Genomic DNA, 25,371 nt, shown 5'->3' on the forward strand with positions numbered 1-25,371 from the left:
AAAAAAGAAATGAACCAAAACAAAGGTTCTGGGATGGGGAAAGTCATACCTGACTGTAAGTATTAACTCAGCACAAAGAACTGAGACAAACCGCAACAGGAAGTACAGGAGTCAGGAGAGAGATGGCTCAACAGAAACAGTATTGCCTGCACAGCCATGAGAACTAAGTTGAGTTCACCAGCATCCACATAAAGGCTAGGTACACCCTCGCCTGCAACCTCAGGGCTACCTGCAACCTCAGGGCTAGAATCCAGCAGTTACAGGAAGATTCTTAGGGCTCGCTGGCCAGTCAGTCTAGCCCAGTCAGAGTTCCAGGTTCAGTGAGAGACCAAGTCTCAGAAGAATATGTTAAAGAAGACATCTGGCATCTGCCGCTGGCCTCTGGAAATACTGCACGAGGAACCACACCCACACCTACATACACACTTCAGAAAATAACCACGGAAAATACTGTTGCGGGTCTGAAGGGACTTGTAACATCAACAGCTCATTTTTAATGAGGGATAGGGGAAGCAGAAGAGAAAATATGCTGGCAATCTTGTTCTATAAGGTGACAGAGGATATTGTCACAACTAAGACACTGCTCTTTAAATACTGCAACTCTAACTTCATATTGCTAAACAAGGTCCCTGGCCTTAACCTGACACAAACCTTCTAGAAAAAATAATCTCTAGTGTTAAACAACATTTAAAGTTTTGTTCCTATTTGGTTTCTTTCTGTTGTAAATGTAACACTTTCATTATAAAACAGCATTGTCAGATAAGTCCGCTTTTACGAAATTACATGTATCCACTTTTGTAACCATCCTTGAGAGACCGGCTTGAAATCTGATCAGAAAGCTGTCCATCCAGCATCACTAGAAGGCATTTGGATGGCTAGAGTCTGAGGCAACAGATATCTTATTAGTATTATTGAAAGGTGGCTCTTTACAAATCATTTTTAACTGGAATGATCTGCTCTGGTTACAAAAGAAAATGGCAGTCAAGAGTATGCCCAGATGTTAACAGTGGTTAGGACCGGATGATACATGGGAATGACAGGTTTCTTCAAACTTCTGCTCTTTTCCAAGGAAAAGTCCAGTATGGCTGGAGAACAGGAGGCATTGAGCAAAGTTTACTGTACCCAATGCGGAATTAAACACACTGTGGCCGTGAGCACACAGAGACGGAAGGTTAACACTGAGCCCAGCATTCGGAGAAAGGGTCTCGGGGGATACTGTCTTTCTTTTAAAACAGAGACATGTATTACTCAAGTAGAATAAAACAGGCATTAGGCTTCACTGAAGTGTGCCTTGGGGGTGTGGCAGCTCCATTCGGGAGGACCCTGGAGGCTCAGTACAAAGCCAAGTGACACCTGTAGGGAAGGCAGAACCCGGAAGAGCCATGTTCTTTGTGTGTGCGTGAAATAAGGGGTGAACGTCGTCCAAATCAGACACAGCCCTCAGACTTTGTGTCACTACAGTGGGCGTATGTACTGGACTTAAGTCAGAAGCAAGATCACAAATAAAATGGCTCAGCTCATATGGGGCGGTGGCAGTGCTTGGAGACACCACTCAAACCCTGGCATGCCCAAACTCTCAGCACTCGCGTACTATGACGGTTAAACGTGAGACAGACATGGAACACACACACACACACACACACACAGAGGTGGATAAAGAGGGAGGGAAGTCAGCGCAGGTGTAGAGGGAGAGTGGCTGTAAGAGCGAAGGAAAATCCGAGAAAGCGCTGCAGGGGCGTTACCTTGCCAACGTCACTGACATGCAGACACTCGCATGCTTGGGCGGTAAGGTTTGGAACATTCCAACCGGAACAAGACTCACCAGTGGCTATGGCCCAGTAAATGTCTGATCCATTCAGTAACTCACCACATGCGATGGGAGAGTAAACCTGCGACCCCGGAACTTGGAGCAGAATCCGAAACGGAGCAACACGCGCACTGGAATCCAGCACCGCATCCAGGGCGCCCACGAGGCGACCTTAAAAGGGAGACGGAAGAAAGGACACTTGTGAGTCCAGGGGCCGAGCAGGCCAGGCAGCGGGCACACATGTGCCTGCTCCCACGCAATGGGAGCTGCGGTGGTTAGGAGGAGAGCGGCCCTGTTCAGAGCACCCTTTCTGCTGCTGTGATGATCAAAGCAACCCGGGGAGGGGAGGGTATTTGGCTCACACCTCCACACCAGTGTCCATCATCAAAGGGAAGCGAGTCAGGACAGCAGCTCAATCAGGGCAGGAACCTGGGGGCAGGAGCTGATGCAGAGGCCATGGAGGGTGCTGCTTACTGGCTTGCTCCACTATCCTCTCCTGGGCTCTCTTCGTGGTGCCAAGCCTCAACTTCTCAACATGGCCCCTTCAATCCTGGTCCTCCAACTGCTACCTTCACCAATGAACTCTCCCAGTCTCTCACAAGCTAAGCCTCAGCTGCTCCTCATGACCCTTTCATGCCTTCGCCAGTAAGTACCACCTGGTACTTACTTACTTAACTGTTACACTACCAAGTTCAGCCCCCGGCACAAGGTACAACCTCGGCCACCTCAGGGACACAGCTTCTGCCTGCTGACTCTGAGGAAACACTTCCCAGAGGATTTCACCTCAGGGATGCTGGGCTCTTCCTAACAACCGCTAACTTCTCAGCTCCAGCTGGCCAGCATCCCCGCAAAGCGAAGGTTTAGCTGTAGTGGTCCTGGTCTCTTGTTATTCATGGCGGATTCCTTGGCTCCCGCTGACCAGGCACCATAGATTCTTCACACAAATGTCCTGGTAGAGTCTTTGCCTCCCTCTGAGACGTCACAAGCCAGGTCTCCACCCTCTGAATTTCTCTCAACATTACCTTTCAGGCTCCCATACAACCGAGCTTTGGACACGTAGTGTGTGGCCCATCTGACCCTTCCCAAGTCCTTCAGGTTAGCACTCCCTGCCTCCACAGCTGCCTGCCTGCTGCCCTGCACTCTGGTCCCCTGGGGCCGTAAGACCCCAGTAAACACTTCCACATGCTGCCTTGGCCATGGCGCCTTACCATGATAAAAAGTAACTAAGACAGGAGCAGTCACGGGCCAGGAGCCTCAGGGTCCACCCCGCCATTCTCACGAGAGACTGCACACGAGACTGCCCCCCCCCCAGCATCTGCAGTCTGCAGGCATCAGCTGTGGCAGCATCCCACAAGTCGGCTTTTCTGATTCAAACCCGGAGCTACCCGTTTCCAAGCTATGTGACTCAAGTTTCTTAAACTTCTGGTGAAGCCGGCCCCCTTGTTTGAAAAACAGAGTAGCCACAGTGTTTTGCCTTGTAAAAATAATTGAGAGAATCACATGAGCTACATGTCTGTTGCCTGAAGTGCTGCCCAGACCATAAAAGGCACTGTGTTAAGTGTTACTGCGTGATCGTGAACCTCATCCCAGATTCCGAATGTTACCTCTACCTGCTCCAGAAATATGCTGTGAGAAGAAAATCTACCAAGCCCTTTGCAGACTGTGAGGCATGTGCACACACACACATACATACATGTGTGTGATATATATGATGTACATATATGTTACTATATACATAATGTGTGATGCATGCATGTATGTGACAGTATGCACATAGATGTGTGCACAGACACACATATATTTATATAATATGCACACACGTATTTTTGTACAAATGCATATGTGCATTTAACATTTCCACTTGTATTCATATGTACAACTGGCATTTAGAAAACTGGATTTAGTATCAGTGCTTCTCATTACAATCTGCTCCGATAGTGTTCCCCCCACAAAACCTGCAACTTTCAACTGCATCAAACACAACCCTGAGGAAGAGGAACCCCCTTCGAGCAAGCTCAGTCTAGCCCCTAACTTACCATCCTCCTGCCTCAGCCTTCTGAGTAAGGACTACAGACACGCCCCACCAAGCCTGGCGTTCATGCCTCTTGGCATGTTTACTTACCAACCAATCCTGCTGCAGCAATGTCCCTGGCAGATGTCCTCCTCACCCTACCCAGGCTCCAACTGTCTCACAATTGCCTTGTTCTGCCCCCTCACCCCCCACTTAACCACCTTCTCCGGAAGAAGGAGAAAGGGCACACAATACTGTGTAGCCGGAATCACTCTGGCGACTTAGAAACCATACCTCCTCCTCGGCTGCTCCCACATTCTACATGACTGAGCCAGGGCTTTCCCGTACAGGAGTTCCAATCAGCAGCTGTGAGGAGCGGGGGCTGAAGGTGTGTTTGCAAACGACTCCTGAGATGACATATTTGTCTAGCGAAGGTGGGATGGGTCAGAGAGGCCATACAGAACAACATTTGTCATTTTCGGAGCAATGGATGGAACCTGAGATCACTCAGAAAACTAAGTCAGTCTCAAAGTGATGGTTTTCTCTCATATGCCAAATTTAACTCTGTGTGTGTGTGTGTGTGTGTGTGTGTGTGTGTGTGTGTGAGTATGTGTGTGTGTGTGTGTGTGAGTGTGTAGGAGGTTTCTTTTTGAGAAAAGGGATGGGAAAAGGAGGAAACAATGGAAGATAAACAGGGCAAACATGGTCAAAGTACAACAGACTTGTTTGGAAACAACAATGAAAACACCACACCAATTTTACAATGGATATATACAAACACAAAATTTTAATAAATAAAAATTTAAAAGGAGTTTCAATTTTAAAATGCAAGGCTAAGTAAAATAAGCAGGTCAAGAGACACTAGACTAATGCCAGTTAAAATAGAGTAGCTGTGTTAATTTTAGACAAAACAGATTTCATAACAGGAAACACTATCAGGGTTAAAGAGAGGCATTATATAACACTGAAGGTTTCTGTGGGGCTGTATACCAGTCATGAACACAATCATGCCTAACAGGACACCTATGGAAAAAGCAGATGACTCCAGCATCCTCAACAACCATCTTCTAGTGAGTGGCAGATCAAGCTTGCAGGAAAACCAGGGAGTCCACATTTACCCCAAACAGTATCAAGTCAACGGGATCTAATCCGTGTCTATGGAACCCTTCCCTGACCAGACAGTGCCTCTCAAGTTTACAGTGACATGCACCAAGACAGGCCTAGAACAAATCCTGTCTGAAAGGAACAGAGATCACACAAGCCCACCCTTGGACCACAATGGAATTAGACCAGAGGCCAAGGGACAGAAAGAACACAAACTGGGAAATTCCCCAAAACTTACAAACTATGAACAGCTTCAAATAACACAGGTCAAATAAAAACCCTCATGAGAATTTTAAAAACATTTTAGCCACATGGAAGTGAGGTTTTACAAATTAGACAAATGTGTAGTCAGTATAGAGCAAAAGTAGTGCTTAGAGGAAAATTACAACATCAAGTGCGTAAGTTAGGACACTACAGAGACCCGGAATCAACAACCTAAGCCAGTATACATCAGGAAACCAAAGAGCAATCTGATCCTAATGCAGAAGAAAAATCAAAGCAGGGATCAATAAAAGCTAAAAGATAAAGAAAGCAACACTAAAAGATCAATAAAAATTGGCAAGGCCCTTCCTAGGGTAACCAAGGGAAGAAGAAAAAGACAAGTTACCAATATCAGGAAGGGAGGGAGGCAGGGGATAGAGAATGTCTGCCCAGCATGATAAGAGCCTGGGCTCTGATCCCCAGCATGGCATAAATCGGGTATGGCTGAAACCTATAATCCGAGTGCTCCATAGGCAGAGAAGGATCAGACATCCTGGGTCATCCTTGGCTAAGGAGGCACTCAATCCAGCCCATGATGCTGAGATCCTCTTACGAGGGAGGGATTAGGGCTAACAGCCAAGGTTATTAACCACAAGGAGATACCGTAAATAATTTTATGCTTCTAAATTCAATAAGTTACACAAAATGACATGATCTTTAAAGAAATGAATGACCAAAACTCTTAAGTAGTAATGAAATCATTTGAACAGATCTTATCTATTGAAGAAATTCAATCAGTAACAATACTCTGATAAATTACCCAACCCAAAGGTGTTCACCGGCAAATACTACTGAACAAACCTTAACGGGCAATAACAGTATGTTCCACTTGTCCAGTCCTACTGTGCTCCTGAATCAACCAAATTGATAAAACTACTTAAAAAAAAAAAAAAAGGAAAAAAGAAAATTACCACATCATCAATAAAGCATTAGCAAGAAGATTCCGATATCAAATTAACATGAATTGAGCTTCGTGGCCAACTGTGACTCGCTCAGTGCACAAGGGCGATACATTAGAAGAAAAAAACAATGTATCATCAAGGTAAAATTCTTGTGTCAATTGGTGCAAGGAAAGTATTTGAAAAATATCTAACACTCACGATTAATTAAGACAAAACCCAACCACCTATAATTTGTAAATCTCTCTCAGCATACAAACAGAGCCTCCTACAGTTACCACACTGACGGTAGGAAACTGAACACTTCCCTTCTACAATGAAGAATACGGTAAGGACGTTTTCGCCTATCACTCCCGCTTAACATCATACTGACAGTCCTAGATGACATGTCAAGACCAAAAATTTAAAAGATTTTTAAAAGGAAATGAAATGTGTACAGATAGGAGAGGGAGACATAAAACTTGTTTCACAATGACATGTTTTTCCAACAAAACAAGAGCCTTCAGGAACTAATGACCAAAAGTATAATACTTGCAAGACACCATGTCACCCTATGACAGCAACTGCTTCCCTGTGCACCAGGACTGAATGCCTAAATAGTGGTGATGGTGCCTAAATGTGTGTAAATACACTCCCGTGTTCACAGAACAGCAACAGCAGTGTGTTTCCCAGAATGCATCCCCATCACTGGGTAACACATGACTGTGGGTGTACAAACATCCTACTTGCTTCATCTCTGTAGGCCACTGACACAGTTGCACAGAGAAATGCCCCCCACTGAGCATGGTGATATACTCGCTCTTGTAACTGTAGCGTTTGGAATGCTGGTGCAGGAGGATTGCTGCAGTCAAGGCTAACAGGGCTGCCCAGTGAGCTGCAAGCCAGATGAGCCTCTGCTGTTAAAACAGTGTTTAGACGTTTGTAACGCAAGCGTTAGTATATGTTAGTAGACATATCCCCTGCTCTGTCAGCTCACAGATCCAGAATCAGAGAGTGTGTGTGTGCACGCACGCATAATCTGGTTTCTGCTACTGTTCTCCAATACAATAAATGGTTACAAAATTGGGTCTGTTCCTGCAAGAAGTCAGGTTTGGCCATCAGTCCTACGTAAATCAACCGAACAGCTAATTTGATAGTTTAAAATCAGAAAATGGGGGGTGGGGGACATGTATAATGTGAACATACAAGGAAGAGATAAAAAGACATTTAATGACCCCCTAAAACTCATTTCCCAATTGTAGACACACTGAACAAATCTCTCTCCTGCTTTTTACTATTAGCTTGGCTGTTCTAATTGACTTGAGGACACAGAACTAAACCTGTCTTTCTTGGGGCACCATCCCCCAGGTTCAGAAAACCAAAAGCAGGAACCTTTGGAGAAACAGTTCCTTTTGGAACTATGAGACAGTCAAGATGAGCCTAGAGCATTCTGTAGTGCCAGGTTAACACTGGAGCACTGAACACACGCTCACACATGGACACACATTCACACATGGACACACACTCACACATAGACACACATGAACACACACTCACACATGGACACACACTCACACATGGACACACACTCACACATGGACACACACTCACTCACACACACTCACACATAGACACACATGAACACATGAACACACTCACTCACACATGAACACATGGACACACATGAACACATGGACACACACTCACTCACACATGGACACACACACGGACACACACTCACACATAGACACACATGAACACATGGACACTCATGAACACATGAACACACTCACTCACACATGAACACACACTCACACATGGACACACACTCACACATGGACACACACTCACTCACACACACTCACACATAGACACACATGAACACATGAACACACTCACTCACACATGAACACATGGACACACATGAACACATGGACACACATTCACACATGGACACACACTCACACATAGACACACATGAACACACACTCACACATGGACACACACTCACACACACTCACACATAGACACACATGGACACACATGAACACATGGACACACATGAACACACTCACTCACACATGAACACACATGAACACATGGACACTCATGAACACATGAACACACTCACTCACACATGGACACACATGAACACATGGACACTCATGAACACATGAACACACTCACTCACACATGGACACACATGAACACACACTCACACATGGACACACACTCACACACACTCACACATAGACACACATGGACACACATGAACACAGACACACATGAACACACACACTCACACATGAACACACATGGACACAGACACCGAGACAGACATGAAAACACCACCAACGTGGAAAGCAGGGTAACTCTACAGTTGAGAGACTTGACAAGCTGCTCCTCACCCAGGCGCTCAAGGTTGACATCGTCAGTGACGTCAAGTCGTCCGTTTACGCCCCTGATGTAAAGGCATTACACACCTCTGCGGTATTCTGCCTCAGCACCAATTGTTCAGGGTTCAGTGTTACTATCACTGTCCCACACAGCAGAGGTCTAACATGGGTCATTCAATGTGTTCCTTCTGGGGTTCCAAGTGAGAACACATCTGGCTCCATGCTCCATCTTCCAAGGCCAGCAACATCAGGCCATGTCCTTCCCACACCCACTGTCGGAGCCTCTCCTGAACCTCCTGCATTGCTAAGGGGTCTTCCACGGCTGTCAAGGGTCTTCCTGAGGACTACACATCAGCTCCACGGCAGAGCCCTTACTTCACACTGGCAAGGTCCCGCTTTCTATCCGAAACCTCAGACAAAGCAATATTGTGATAATAACAAGGCACCTGCACAATCCAGAGTAATTAACTGCCCACTTAAGATCAGCTGATCTGCCGTCTGAAGTCTCCTTTGTCATATAACTTAACATAGCCAAAGGCTGGAGTGCCACTGTTCAGCCTACTGGTGTAAAGCACCAGCTCACGATTGTCATCCTGTAGCGATAGCAGTGGAGATAAGAGGATCAATGGTTCAAGGCCAGCCTGGAGAACATCGAGATTTTGCTCCTCCCCCCAAAAAAATGCTTGAAGGGGTTGGAGAGTCCTCTGGTCTGCAGAGTACCAGACTCAGTTCTCAGTGCCTACATCACATGGCTCACAGTGATCTGTAACTCCGGCTCCCACAGAGAAGAATCCCAATACATCTGGCCTCCACCACCTGCACTCAGATGCACAAACCCACATACAGACACATCATAACTATATGCACACATAAAATAACAAGCCATCTCTTAAAACCAGTATGCCCTAATTAACAACAGCTCTTCGGAGGACCCCAGGGCAGCTCATGTGGTGCATTCTGGTTTCCCCTCAGCAGAGGTTCCACGCTCTGGCACTGCAGGAAAATCCTCCTGGCATCCCAGTGAGCAAAACACTCCTATTTTTAGGCTCTTAAAATAACAACTCTGGCTGTCGGGTGACAAGCTGTCTAACGAGAGAGACCGAGGAGGGGCGTCCTAAGAGCTCACTGATGTGAGGGTGTCGTCACGCTTGGATCCCCACTGGATCCTTACGCTCAGAGATGTCAGGGTGGCATGGAAGACCAGCACACAGGGACACTAGGAGCGACCTTCTGCGGCTTTGTAGTTCTTGTGATCTCTGTGTTGGGCCTTGTACTTAACGCAGGCAGCTGTGGTAATGTTCTCTGCTCTTACCAAAATAATAACAACCCCACCGTGAGACCCCCCCCCCTTTTAAATGGAGACATTCACTCCCTAGCCCCCACACACAAAGCATTTCAATAAAGCCTAAAGTCTTTTTAATTTTTTTTTTCTGTCTCTGTATTAAACAAAGCAGGTTGCTAATGGCTTTGGGTTCAGACACAACCTGAGCTGTCCCATGATGCAAAATTTTATGCCTCCAGTGAAGGATTCCTATCACCATACTCCAGCCATCAAAGTGTGCTCACTGGGCATCATAGCCTGGTTGGGGTTGGGGGTGGGGTGGTAAGGGAACCAAGAATAGGCCAGGTTTGTCTCCCTATTATGCTGTTTGGTTTGGTTATTGTGGCTACGGGGTGTGGAAGAAAAGAAAATTCAAGAACCCAGGGGCCCGAGAGTAGCCACTTGTCAAGCATGGATCAGGCCCTGGCTGGATTCAAAGCCTAACATGCACACACATAACCACAATAAAGGAAAGGAATGTTAAATTCATTAGCCACAAATAACAAAAAAGATCCCATAGCCAAAGGGATTCTAAGTAACCGAGAGAAGCAAATGTCAGCCCTCACCCAAACACTGAACTTTGAGCTCTTTTATGAAAGCATTCTATATAACTCAGTGTCCCTTTTGATGTGCAACCTTTATGCTCCACCCAAATCTCACCCAAACCAAGGGTTGCCGTGGTTTCTGTCCGACGACACCGTCAGGCAAAGTCACCAAGCGGTAACCAAATCGAACCCAGCAACATCCGCCAAATGAGCTCGCGTCTCAGAACTAAGTAGGCAATATACGGCAACGATAGCGAGTCTGCAACTGGCAGCTATAGAAGCCACAACCCTGAATATCAGAGTATGCGAGCGTGTGCGCCCAGCAGAGCAGCAAGACATGAGCTGTGCAAGGGTGTGGCCAACCAACTGCTTGGCAGGCCCCAGATGAGTGAGAATGACATCTACAGGCAGTGGTCCTTCGCTTTCTCAACAAATCAAGGGAAGATGGCAGAGGTGGGCGCCAGCCTCGGGCAGCCATGGCGACAGATGTGGCTTGTTCTTTACAGCCATGCGATTGAAGAGCAGAAAGAAGCTTCTGAAGGGTCTTCCCTTAAGCTGAAAACATCACAGAAAACAGTTTGTTCTGCGGCGTAAATCTGAATAAGTCCAATGGTGTGGTTTACACAACAGCGGGGCTATACTCGATACTGTGGAGCTACACATTTCAAGGCAAGCACAATGGCCAATGCGTGTGTAGAAAGCACGGGGAAACTCCAACGGTCAGAATACCCGAATTCAAAACAGTCAGTGTAGGCTTTGCCTCATCCACAAGCGAGGGATTGAAAATGTTTCTGAACAGGATCTGAGCCTGAATTCATGCAGCTGACCCTGACATCTTCCACTGTGTACTCTGTAAATCACCCTTGGACGGGGTCCAAGCCCTCTGCTGTGCCTCGCAGTAAATGCAGGAGCACTGTTGTCCTGGCTCTCGAAGCAGGATGATGTGATGCGCGACATGCATGGGTGGTGAGCGCCCTGCATGGAGCGCCACAGCATGAAGACTGGCGACGACTGTGGCCATGGATACGGCGTGTGCACGTCTGTGACACCTGCCAGCGCTTCTATCCACATGGCCCCTGCCTGATCTAAGCTACATGCTAGTGTGGTGGTGACACAAGGCAGTCCTTTTCTTCTCGTGAAGTCATTATTCAGGCCTGTAAGGGCAGAAGGCCATGGACATGGTGGGAAGAGAAGAGAGGGGTTTATTGGCCATACCTTCCCTGCCCAACCCAAGGCAAGCAGGACCATGCACAGCTTTTCCTTAGACCCTCAAGGACAGTTCTTGCTTATCCCTAAAACTTCTCTGACTCAACAGCTTTGGGCCCTAATGGTTCCATACCCCTGTGTGGACCCACTCACCTATAAGCTCTTTCTAGAAGCCTTACCAGCTTCCATTTTAACCTTTAGGCTCCTCCATGAGTGACAAATAACCCCTAATCTGCCAAAACTAAGCTATTATCATGTCCTAGTCCATGAAGCTAAGAAAACGGCTATTTTTTTAAAAGAAAAAATTTTATCATGTACCCCTGCATGACAGAAGCAGGCATGAGATCTCATCATGGATGGCTGTGAGCCACCATGTGGTTGCTGGGAATTGAACTCAGCACCTCTGGAAGAGCAGCCAAGTGCTCCTAACCACTGAGCCATCTCTCCAGCCCGGAAAAAAAAAGCTATTTTTTTTTAAAATATGTATCTTATTGTTACAAGGGAACCACATAGTGGTTTTCTCTTGCCAATACCTGCTACTTCAAAAAAGCCAAGATTCCTTAGTGAAACCTTCTCTGAACACATGTATGCACAGACCCTCTCTGACACATACACACACATACACCTAGATGTTCCCTTTTAACAAGTTTAGTAACTGTTACCTCTACCCCAAAATCACAATGAGAACGAGTTGTTTTTAAATATCTTTCCTAAAATCCCACCTAAGACAGTAAAATTGAGTTTCCATCTGTCCCCCAAGAGCAACTTTCTTCTTGGCTGCTAAGATAATCTGTTGTAGCATAGAACTAAGCTTATTTCCTATTTTACCGCCCAGGAGAGACTGAGGGTTGGAAATAGGGGTTGGGAATACGGCTCAGCCAATAAAGTGCTTGCTATGCAAGCATGAGACCCGTGTTTTTATCCCAACAACAACAACAAAAATGGACCTGGTGATACGTCCACAATCCTAGCCCGGGGGGGGGGGGGGGATGAAAAGATCCTAACACTCACTCACTGGCCAAAATGGTGAGCTTCAAGTTCAGTGTAAGACCCTGTCTCCAAAGAACAGAGAATTCAAGAAAGGATACCCGATGTAGACCTCAGGCCCGCACGCATGCACAAAGCACCGTGAGCACATACCACACACAGACAAAAGACAGGAAACACGCAAACCACATGCACACAAGATTGAACATGAAAACACAAGAGTATCCATTTCGTGCTTGGAGACAGTTGCAGAAAGGCTGCTAAACTTGTCCAACGGGACTTACAGCACATGACACAAGTCAGCCTGCCAGGCAAAATGAATCACAAATGCAACCTGTTGCCTGATAGATAGTATCTTACACCGCCAGAGCCACAATCCCTGCCTCCTCCACCCGGCCATCCACACTTTCGTTTAATGGTCCCATTCCAAACTAAAGGCAGCAAGTGGGACTTGGAGGAACCTAATAATCACATAAAAACAAACAAGGCGACAGTCTCCTTTGCAAAATGGAAATCGACAAGAAAGGCAAAAAGGTCAGAGAATGACGTCAGTTCTATAGGCTCAAGTTCAAAATGCAAGACAGTGCTGAGTTCTGTCTCAAGGCATGGACAGAACTTCCCTGGGAGCCTGGGCACTGCAGACGGACCTCAAAAGGGAATGAGGCCACTGTTTACCAGGCCACATGCATATCAGGACAGTGGTTCACCATTAAGTTTTCAAACAAGTGTCTATTGTCCATCCATTTTGTGCTAGGAGTCCTCTGAGGCCCACACTGGGCTCCTCCGGTATACCAAAGGTGCTAAGCTGAGCATACTTTGGCATTGGGCATGACTGTTTACAACCTTCCCAATAAAGCTCAAACTCTGACTTTCACATCAACATTTATCTTTGATTGCACAGTGTCTTCAGGCCTTAAATTAGATCTAGTTTTCTACCACTAAATAGCAGATGTTTTCCTAAGTGCATGTCTATGGGCCGTGTCTATGGGGGACAAAGGCAAAGATCGGGCCGTGATCCCTCTCCTTGTGCGAAACCCCTGCTGCACTCAGCTCCTGAAGAACCCTCTGAATTAGAGAAGTTCAGAGCACGGAGTCCGTAAGCTCATTTGGAAACTGTTTTCCATATGCTAAGTAGCTGGAGTGTGTCCATCACAGCCCGGGAATCAGATTACTCAAAGCTGCCATCTGTCACTCTCCCGCAGGGACTTGCAACACAGCAACAGTTCTACAGTTCTGTCACAGTGCCCTGCTAATCTCATCTTGGACTAGGCAGAAATACATGTTTAAGTAACTCAATTTATCTTGCGGATTAAAATAGTTGCTCGGTTTTGAGGGACAAGTATACAGTAAAGTCCCCACAGAATAGATTGCATCCCTGGAGATGCTGTGAGTTCTCTGTACAGTAATACAGATGGCAAATCATTAACTCCAGAAAGCAGAGCAGGGCAAGATGGGACAAAGGAGAACACACTGCCTCCCCGCTCTTATTCAGTGAACATTAGAAGTCAAATGTGAAGCCCATTTCCTCAGAAGGTGACACGCTGGTCTTTTAAAAATGCTGTCAGTGCACGTGAGTGACAAAATCTTTTGCTACTTTGGGGTCCTAAGGCGGCCATGGACCAGAGCTCAACCACATACAAGTCCTGACAAGACCAAGACAGTTAAGAAGAAAGAAAGCCAGCATAGTGGCAGTTTGTCCTGTGTCTCTAAGGACATTAGATAGCCCCAAAGGATCCCGGTCAGTCTTGAGTCATATGTTGGTCTTGACTTTTGGGTTCAAAATCTGATTCTGCCCCCACCTTTCTGCGTGGCTTAGATAAGCACACTCACCTCCTTGGGTCTCAGAATCCTGTGTGTCCAGTCATGGTAACACTCACCAAGCACATGGGTCTGCTCAAAGATGGCACATGTTCAAAGGCGATTGATTGCTTTTGACTGACTGCTGCATGTTAAATTCTGTCCCCTCCTCCGGGATACATCAGCCCTAACACTAACACCTATGGGTGTGCACCTAAGAACTGTTACATCCATGCAATGTGAGTCAGTGTTTAAAGAAATCAAACAACACAAGAGGTAAGGCTATAATTCAAGGCTGGGGCAATTGCCTATTAAGCAGGTGGCCCTTAGGTCTAATCTGCAGCAACATAAATAAATAAAGGAAACCACTCGATATGATTTGGTGTCATGTTGGAGCAAGGTGGTCCCTGTGACAGGCGTCCTCGTGAGAAGACAGACTCGTGACGACAGATACCCGGGAAGAACATCACCCAAGGGTGAAGGCAAACAAAAACTATGGGGAATCCCAGAAATTGTCAGCAGCCCCAGAAGCCGGAAGAGGAGAGGGAGAGTTCTTTCTTGGTTTACAAGATGCAGGGTCCGACCTGCTTCCCAGTTTGGGACACCCAGACCAACCCTAGGACCTCAGCTCTGCCATCTCAAGCCACCCACTTTGTGGCCCTGTGTTAAGGGCAGTCCACAGAAACTGACAAACTGCCCAGTGTAGGAACACGCTCCAGTCTAGACGGCCAGACCTTAGGGCTTCAGTAGATCTGTCTCTAACACCTCCTGTGAAAGGGCAGACGCAGAGCTCCGTGGGGAAAGGGTTCCCAGCACATGCGAGGGCCTGGGTCCCGCTTCTAGCGGGTTAAAGAGGGGAGGGCAGTGGATTAACTGTCTCACTCAGCCCATCTGTCTGGGCTCAAGGTGGATTTCAAAAGCAATGTCTACATAGCAGCCCTTTACATTATCTTCTTGACTTAATAACCTAAACTACAATGAAGGGCAGATTCAGAGAGAAAGCCACCATCAAAGGCTATGTTAGTTATCAAGGTAGCTAAGAAAGATTTTTAACTTTCAGAAAGAGTAAAGCTCTCGGAATCTCTCTCTGAAGTGGGCAGGCTGCTTTTAATAACTCTCCCCCACCCCCTCCTTGCACGCAAATGCCCGAGACGGCTAATGCCATGCTATTACCGTCGCCATTCTTCAGGACATAACTAGTAAGGGTGGCTGGAGCTCAGCAGGTGAGGGCCTCCCTAGCGCCTCAGGGCTGGGGTCTCAGCAAGTCATCTCAGTTCGCTCCTTGCAGAGTGGGGGGGGGCAAATTAGACTACAAGGTCCTCAGCATCCATCCCTAGAACCCTTCAGCTCTCCCTCTCCACACACCCACATGACGCCCCACCTAGAGACTATGGAGAGACAGTTCTCTGCTGGCACTCTTGGGCCCTTCCCATGATTCCTAGTCTCTCCGCTGCAGAAATTGTTGACCTCTGGCTACAATGCTGTGGCCAGGGCCCCACACAGCATCTAATGTGTAGGGTGCGGCTTTGGGCATGATAAATATCCCAGGTCACTGGGGAGTTGCTATGCGGTCGAGACCCAGGGCCACTGTCCTAGGACTCTCTGAGGCTACTGAACCTGCTGCTGGGTTTCCCTCTGCCCCACAGTTCATCTCTCTGGTATTCACACCCCAGGAGTGAGACAGAACACACCCCCTTCACACTGCTCCTGACCTCCAAACACTATTGCATCTGCGTGATGAAGACCGTAACCCTTCTTGCTTGGTCGCAGGAAAAGCAGACAAAACTAGATGGTGGACAGGGAGGAGCCTCTTTCCCACAGAGCAGGCAAAAAAAAGCAACCCAGCAAGAGACAACTGTGGACTCACCCAGGCCACCCATCCCTCAGCTGGGACTTCCCTTGTGCAGTCCCTGGAGGTCGGGGCTGGGAGGGGCTCCCTGACTTATCATTCCAGCGCTGGGTGGGGGCAGGGAGAACAGAGTAGTTCCAGCATCCGACAGCAGTGTGGTGCTGGAGGCAGTGTAAAAATCTCTCCTCTCTGCAGGGCACAGTGCCGGAGGGTGGGATAGCTCGCTGCTCGGCACACCTCCAACCTCATCCTCAAGCCAGGAAACCCTAGAGAGTTCTGGGAACCCCAGTGCCAGAGGAGTTGGTGGCATGGGGCAGTCACTGACCGCCGGTGGTGGCCTGTGCAGACGAGGCTGAGAAACACAGAGTCTACCCCATCATTCTGCACAGCCAAGCAGGGGCCTTGGATAGGAAGCTGAACTATCTGCCAAGTATCTGCCTGAGAGAACACAGAACCCAGGCGAGCCTCCTGCACTTAGGAGTTATTACCAAGGCGGGCACACCTGATAGCTTCTTTCATCGGGTAAGACAGGGTGGTTGACCCTGTAAGAATGCCAGTCTCACAGGGACAGACTCACTCACACACTGGGCAAGAGAGGACAAGGACCATACAGGAAGCTGAGTGACACCCAATCTTAGCAGCAGCTCGCTCGTGGTCACAGGCTAAGCAGTGGGGTGGCGCCGCTAGAAACAGGGTACACGAGAGGGTCCACGCACACACACAAGCCTGGGAGGGTGTAAGAACGGGGCCATTACACTTCAACGCTAAGACCCTGGCCCCACTGTTACGCTGAAACGTCAGGAAGTGTCGCAGAGTTTGAGTTTCTAACAATTTCTTTTCCCTCCTTTCTTCTCTTCCTCCAGGCTTGCTAGGGGGGGGGGGGGGGATAAAGTCGTGCCTTTTGACTTAGGGTCCAAGGAAGCATGCAGTCTCAGCAGAGGTGGGGGGCTGTGAGCATCTGTGGGCAAGGGGGAGGGGGTAGAGTGTTGAGAGGAAACGGTGAAAAGCCCGAGCACCACCACGGGCGAGCAGAGTTAGGAAGCCGTGAGACGGAGGGCGGATGGCGGGACAAGGAAAAGTCTGGCTCCGAGTTAGCGCTCACACCGTTGGGCAGGCTTAGCAGTCGAGTGCTGTAGGCATCTATCTGTCTTCTCATCTGGCATCTGTTTCTATTCTGTTCTCCGGACCCCTCTGAAGCCCACTGGCACGTTGATGCCGGACACTAAATGGACTGAAAGACCCCAAAGCAGCAAGCAAGTCTCCGACTCACCTAATGGAATATATTCAAGGTTGCCAGCAGGCCGTGGAGGGGGGAAGGAAAGGACTCGGGTAAAAGTTTCAAAGGGCCTTGTGCAGAGAAAAAGAGCAGAGTCTCCTCCGGCCTTACAGCATGGTTATCAGCCATGTCCACCTGAGCACAAGCATTTTCCTTCCACCCATTATTAGCTAACACCTATCCCACAGCACATACGCTGGAGACCACCGCAAGCTCCTCCCACTTACCGTGGCCTCTGTTCTGAGGCGGGCCAACTCAATTTCCAGTGTTCAGGAAGGCCCCACAAGTTGACACAAGGCCATTAGGCACATAAGTTGAGCAGTGCTTGCTCATCCAGCCCTCACCCCAGCATCCTCTTAACCATGATGCTAAGGGGGACCAATTCATACTTCACCAGCCACCTAAGATGGGGGTGGGATGTCCCCAGAAGGCACCCATACGCCTCCGTCCCATGAAATTACATGGATACAGTTGAAAATTCTACGTAAAAAATAAGAGCTTAAGCTACAGGTGTACTTCCGTTGGAATGCTGGCCCAGAGTGCACAGAGACCTGGGTCCGGTCCCGGAGTCCCACGTAAAATGGGCATGATGGCACACAGTACTCGGAGAGCAGCCTAGGAAACACGAGACCTCACTTAAGACAGAAAGTGAACTCTGGAATGAGATCTTTCTCCTTTATTTCTGTCCGTTTATAAAATCATGCAAGACAGCATCATTACGCAAAACGTTACACTATGGAGCCCTGACTGGCCTTGAGCTCATGGGTAACCTTCCTGTCTCAACGTCAGAGCACTAAACTTACAGCATGTGCCACTGCCTGGCCCTTGTTTTTGTTGATGATTTTATTAGCTTCTATCAACTATACATAATGGATTTTATTAGGACATATTCACACGTGTATTAACGTGCCTTGATCATATTCACCCCTGCTCTGTAGCCTCTTCTCTTAACCCCACCCCACCGCCCACTCCCTCTGATTCCTCTCTTCTTCCCATCTTCACGTCTCATTTTGTTTTTTCATGATTCAGTGAGTTTCATGAGGGCTGATATGGGGACCTTACCAGCTGCTACACCATTGAACAAAAGACCCCCCCCTCTCTGCCAGCATGCATTAACTATGTGGAAATCTTCAGGGAGGGGTGGGGTCCAGTAAGCCCTGGCTCTTGTCTTCTAAGAACTAAATTATGTCCAGGGTAGCTGGACACAGCAGTGACCCACTACGTAGGTAGTTGAGGCATGAGGATCACCTCAAGTTTAAGGCCAGAATGGGCTTCCCAGTGAGATCTTGTCTGGAAATAAAACAAACCCCTGAAAGCTATAATTCTGACCTGCCAGAGATGAGGTGCCCACTGGCCAAAGCGGATGAAGGTTATGGGGGTAACCAACTGGTTTCTGGGTAGATTCCAGGCCTGCTCTACAGAAAGAAACCAGGGTCTTGTGCTAAAACCTGGTCAAAAGCCCACGGCTCAGGAGGTCACAGGCCCTAGAGGGACCTAATACCAACTGTTTTTGCTATTTTCTCCATGGATACATCGTTAACTGCCTTCCAAGTATTCTTTTACACCCGTAGATTAGGAGGCTCTCAACCTTGACCAGAGATGCTCTTCTCTGAGGTAGACAACAGTTAACACAGAGACTCATGACTGCTAAGGTACTGAGAATACATGACGGCTATGTCCTCAGTCCCGAATGGGAGACCCATACCAACCACCCCGCACGCCCCGGGGGCTCAGAACCCTGAAGAAGGGGGCAAAGAATTCAAAAGCTAGATGATGGGAAACACTGACCACCAGACACGGCGTGGCCATTGCTCTCATGAACTCACTACAGCTTCCTCTTCTGGATCGAGCCAACTTCAATACTGAAAGAGCAGACACTAACTGAACTCAGTTAAAAAAAAGAAAGATATTAAAATGGGAATGAGATGTGTTGAGTAGAAGTGTTGGGTGGATATAATTAAAATACATGCACATACACACACGTACATACACACACACGCACATACCCACGCACACATATACACGCACATACATACACATGCACACATACACACACACATGCACACACACACACTTACACACACACACAGTCACTCTTACTTGTCAACATATAAAAGATACAAAGAAGTTAAGTAGCCATGCATCACAGTGGTACATGCTTTTAATCCTAACACTTGACAGGCAGATCTCAGTGAGTCTGAGGCCAGCCTTATCTACACAAGTTCTAGGCAGCCAGGGCTACATAGTAACTCCATCTTAAGAAAATAAAGGGAGGAAAAGAGAGAGCGGAAGAAATGAAGATGGCAGACAGGCAGGCAGGACTGAGAGAAAGTCTCCAAATAATTTCAGGTTGGCGATCACCATGGCTCTCTCCCAAAGACAGCGGCCCTTGTGATAAGCTGGAGCCATAAATACCATGCACGTAACCACAAACACTCCTGGACCAGGCCGGATTTTAACTGTTCCAGAACTTAAATTTAATACAGCCATTGCTCCCTGCCCAATCACACTTGTACTCCCTAGCAAATCCCAAAAATCCCAAGGTCTGTCACAGTGCTGCCCAGGCTTGGTTACCATGTGAAATGTGCTTTGCCGCAGCAGAGACATTTGCGTGTATGTTGCTATCTGCTGGCCATGATATGGGCCAGCGGCAAGCGGAGCAGCCTTGCGACACTGGAGTGCAGACTGTCACAGCCAAGCAGCACACACTTTTGTGGGGCACTTTAGCCTTGGCAAAAATGCATCTCAGGTTCATCTGACTCCTCAAGCTTGCAAGAGAAAGAACTTCCTAGAAACTGCTGGTGGGGCTGGAAATATGGCTAGGTCAGCCAAGTTCTCACTACCCAAACTATGAGGCCCCCAATACCCAAGTTAAAGGCCAGGCAAACCAAAGTGTGCTCGTAAGCCCAGTGCTGGGGAGACAAAAACAGGACGTCCTTGGCTGCCCTGGCCGGGTTAACCAGCAAGACCCAGGTTCCAGAGAGAGACCCTGTCTCAAATACAAGGACAGCTCCTAAAAATAGCCTCCAAAATGACCTCTGTCTGTCCCTCTCTCTCTCTCTCTCTCTCTCTCTCTCTCTCTCTCTCTCTCTCTCTCTCTCTCTCTCCCTCTCTCCCTCCCTCTCTCTCTCTCTCTCTCCCTCCCTCCCTCTCTCTCTCTCTCTCTCCCTCCCTCCCTCCCTCCCTCCCTCCCTCCCTCCCTCTCTCTCTCTCTCTCACACACACACACACACACACAGCCTCCTTCTCTCTCACACATGCATGCATGTACACTGAATACACAGAGGCAAAAACTCCTGCCTATGCACACACGAACATAGCTGCAGAAACTATTTTGGGGACATCTGAAAATCCTGAGAGATTCCATGAAGACTGCACAAGAAGGAAATCATCGCACTGCTCTCTTGCAAATTCCCCCAGGCCACTTTTTGGAAACCCTCTCAACGTTAATCCAGGGTACGGTCAGTGGCTGAAGGGAAAGATGTGACTTGGCAAGGGGGTTCAAGAAAGTAAACGAGGCTTGCTCTCTCCAACGGTAAGGGACAGGCAGCACTGGAGACCAGACTCAACTTGGCGTCTCCCTTCCAAAGGTCAGGACAAAAATGCTCGTTTTGGTCCATAGCCCGGGGTTGGTATGGCAGGGCAGGCATGCACATCATGGTCACTTACGAAGCTGTGGGGGGAAATGCTGCAATCCGTTATAAAGATGCTGAGTGGGCCAGGGAATGTGGAGGCATGGGGTGGGGGCTTCTCATAGCTCGGCACAGGAAGCCGAGCATTCCCACAAGAGGGGGTCAGAGCCTCACTCAGAACCAAGTTTCCCTGTATCTCATGGACACATCCTAAGAGAACCAGGGTTCATGGCACTCTTGAGAAAATCAATTTCTTCCAAGCAAAATGATATTTTTTATGCTTGTTTAAAAAAAAAAAAAGCAGTCTCCCATGACAAATGCTCTCATCCAAACACTGCGGCAGCCTTCCAACCCTCCCCCAGACATGACTTCTGGCCAACAAGGGTTAGCCAGCCAGGGCAGCACCTACAGAGCCCACCTCGTGCTGGATCGGGAGTTCAGATTGTGACAGCATAGACCCACAACCTGCTCTCACAGCCATTCCCTCCTAAAGGGATACAAGATGAGCCCGTAAGGAGAAGCCTTGGGAAATGTCACATTTTTTCATGACTTCTGCACGGCTCCGAATACAAGTCTGACAGATTTATGAAGCCCTTGTGGAGTTAGGAACTTGAGAAAAATACACAGAGTCATTCACACGCACACAGACAAAGGCCTCTCTGGGAGTGATCTCTACAAAGCACAGTATTGATGGAGCCATTACTGAGCCACTTACCTCCAAAACCTTTACTTGGGTTCTAAAGACAGTGGCCAGCCCCCAAACCACACACGATCGGCAATAGCATATGTTAGCTGATGTTTCCTGCCCTTACATCCTTAACAATAGCATGAAGTAGCGTAGAGAGAGAACCTTCTAATGATACACAGCAACACCTAAATGCACTGTTTGGAGAAACTGTTCACTTTGGTGACAGGAAGCTAAGACAGGAGGGTAGCTGTGAGTTTGGGTCCAACCTGAGCCACAAAGCCCAATCCAGGCCAGTAAGAGCTACACAGTGAGACCCTGGCTCAGAAAGTCAGGGCTAAGTGGGGAGTGGTAATGTACGCCTTTGGTCCCAGCACTTGGGAGGCAGAGGCAGGTGGATCTCTGTGAGTTCAAGGCCAGCCTGGTCTACAGAGTGAGTTCCAGCATAGCCAAAGCTATGCAGGGTGTAGCTCAGTCTTTGTGCGCTTAGAGCATGTATGTGTTAGACACTAGGTTCGGTCCCCAGAACCACAATAAAAAGGGGGGAAATGAATTCAGTGGTAGATGGTGGCTATAGCGAGAGGTGGGCAGAGCAAGCCCTTCCCTATCTATCCTTTTCCGGCTCTTTCCATTTCCTGAGCACATGCCCTGCTTGGTGCAGACAGTCTGAGGCACAGGGCCTTGGGGGGCTGACGCCACATGAGTACTGCGATCCTAGGCTACAGAGACGCGGCACCAAACAGCTAACATGAAATTGTGACCCAGAAGGCAGGCTCCTTGGAAAACCAGGCATTGCTCTGCTCTTCCCAGCCCTTCCCCCACCCCGTGAGCCGTGTCCGCCATCTACAGAGAGGGGCACAGAGTTCCTAGTAAATAAAGTACTCCAGGAGCCAGGGAGGGGAGAGGTCCAGCCTCCTCATAGGTGAGGACGAAGAGTCTGTGCAAGTGGAGTGGGGGAAATGTGAGACCCCCAAATCAGCCCAAGTCCTACTTATTACACACACACAGTTCTGTCTGGAGGGCACCAAATTTCATTATGGCTGAGAGCCACCATGTGGGTGCTGGGAATTGAACTCAGGACCTCTGAAAGAGCAGCCAGTGCTCTTAACCTCTGAGCCATCTCTCCAGCCTCCCAGCCCGAGTTCTACTCTCAGCTCCCTTCAGAAGTTGAGTATAAAAGTCCACCCTTGCCACAGGGTTTATACATCTTTTAAAAGATGAGGACAGCACACCGCCCCCACCCGACACACCATCCCTGACTACAGCAGCCGGCACACTAATGGCTGAGCTCGCGGCTGTTGAGCGCTGGCCCAGGTAGTTGAGAACCACTTTCCAATTACTCAAACGATTACTGTGTCATTTGTTCAATTTCACAGAAGAGGAAACCAAACCCTAAGGACATCCAGATAAAAGAAGCAGGGTTACTTTCCCTGCCCCCTAAACACCCTATTCTTTCCCCTAACGGCATCCACCTTACATACAGACAGAATTGAGGCTGGGTTGGGGACAGCCTCCAAAACCAAATTAACTCGCAGCACTTCACTTAGAACAAAGCACACGAAGTCCAAAGCGAGACTTAATAACCCTGAAAACATCAGCAGGGAAGAGTCATCTCAGAATTTAACATTAAACCGCACGGGCCAGCAACGGTGTGTGCATACAATGGAGCATCGGCCTTAATACGGTCCTTGGGACACCTGAAGATATCATGCTAAGGTAGACACAAAGGAACACATGCTACACGACTCCAGTCACGGAAAACCCATGAAGGCAGGAAGGAGGGAGGTGGTAGGCAGGGGCTGCTGGGGAGGGGAGCGGAGGGGGGTGATGCAGCATCTCTGTGTAAAGACACAACATGTGAAGGCAGCTGGCAGTAACGATGGCTGCTCATGGCGAAGAGCCACTCAAGGCCGCACTAATGGTTTGAGCCGGTGAACCCAATGGTCCGTGTATTTTCGATGCGGTGCTTTTACACGCGTTAAACCGTTACAAGCAGTTGCCGTGACACATGCCTTTAATCCCAGCACTGAGGGGCTGCGTCGGGAGAATGATGGGTTCAAAGCTAGTATAGGTTCCCAATCGACATGAAAGGTATCTCGGAAAGCAGGACAGTGTCCTGTGTGGAAACGAAACGGAAAACACACATGAACACATTTCCCTCTTGCTCACTCTGGCACGAGACAGTCACGGGAACCCGTCTTTTAAACAGTCCTTTGCTTTGTGGGAAAAAGGGCTTAACCTCAGGTTAAGGGACAACCAAGCAAAGCCACCTCTGCCCCAGGTAAGTCACTGAACCTCTTCCCACCTCTCATCTACAAGAAGAGGCTCCCCTCCCAGCTCTAATGAGGACTCACCCTGGCCCCTGTGGAGCACGGTGACCAGGAGCCCCAGCAGCCAGACAGGTGCCATCCATGATCGCAGCCTGGAATCCACAGCTGTCAGGGATATTTTTAAAGCAGGAACTTGAGTCCTCTTTATCCCCGGTTCCTCCAGAAAGCAGCTGGACACGAGGAGGGGGAAGCATCCATCCACCAGCGGCTGTGCGGAAGCTCCACGGGGCTGGGGGACAGGTGTCTGCACTCTGAGGCCCAGGCCCGGGCCCCACTCCAGCTGTGCACACACGTGCTCCACGGGCCTCAGTCTCGCGTGCATAAGCCTTCCTGGAGTTAAAGCAGCCCAGTTCCACGTGCTGTGTCACAGGCTAGACACTCAGAGGTCCAGGTGCCTCCGACTGTTTGTTCTCAACAGTAAGCACTGCGGAAAGTCAAGATCTTCATCTAAAATGAAGACACCAAATATTTGAATTGACTGTGCCCTATTAGAATGATGCCCAAGCCAACATATGCGGCACTATGCAAGGCACGCTCTAGAACTCCTGCCCTAGATGCCTGAGGTAGTTAGTGTTCAGGTTCCCTGAGGGCACGCCCTCCCTTATCATCCATCAGATTACTGTAAAGCAAGCGATACCATCACTCAAATTGTATTCTACTTAAAAATAAAAATCAATAGACGAGCGCCTCCAGGCCCACGTTAAATCCTTTCACTTTTTATTTAGAGAATATAAATTTTAATAGAATGTTCCATACTTAAAAGCAATCGATCTTTCTGACATTATAATGGGAAGATTTCTAAGTTGCACAATTCTGAATCTAAATAAAGCTTTTCAGGAATGCACACATCTATGTTATGTAGAGTGTATGGGCATGTGTGTTGCCAAACAGTTCCGGGATGATGACATCTCCCGAGCCAGTCCATCTCAGATTACCCCTCACTTACCCAGCGTCTCTGCTATAAATGGACACTGCCCTATGAGGACTCTGGTCTCAAGTCTTAGGAAGACTCAGACATCAACACAACCAATCTCTGGCTTTGCTTCAGAAATAAAGTTCCTATAAAGTTTAATTCAAGGAAAACTAAGTAAACATATGTAAATGGCTAAAGAAAATTCCTCAGATGGATCAGTCAGTAGCGCTTGCTTAAAGAATGCTAACAAGACAAAAACAATTTGCGAACTGGGGGATTTATTACGACTACGAGCTCTGAGAAGTCCAGCCAACAGCATGACTGAAACTGACAGAAAAATGAAGTATAGAAAACTACCTGAGGGGTAGTTTAA

At 48.2% G+C, this 25,371-nt stretch overlaps 1 protein-coding gene across 2 annotated transcripts in view; it reads right to left on the bottom strand.

Moving 5' to 3' along the window:
* Nucleotides 1–25,371, bottom strand: part of Tbc1d8 (TBC1 domain family member 8) — an 87,230-nt gene that overhangs the window by 43,415 nt on the left and 18,444 nt on the right. The window contains exon 2 of one of the 2 annotated variants that reach the window (XM_051204235.1): nucleotides 1,823–1,978. In XM_051204235.1, coding sequence (XP_051060192.1) covers nucleotides 1,823–1,978 — 156 coding nt within the window. The remainder of the gene's footprint in view (nucleotides 1–1,822; nucleotides 1,979–25,371) is intronic. The other variant, XM_051204234.1, reaches the window with a different exon arrangement.

The sequence above is a fragment of the Phodopus roborovskii genome, unplaced genomic scaffold (assembly GCF_943737965.1).
Source record: "Phodopus roborovskii unplaced genomic scaffold, PHOROB, whole genome shotgun sequence".
Taxonomy (NCBI): Eukaryota; Metazoa; Chordata; class Mammalia; order Rodentia; family Cricetidae; genus Phodopus; species Phodopus roborovskii.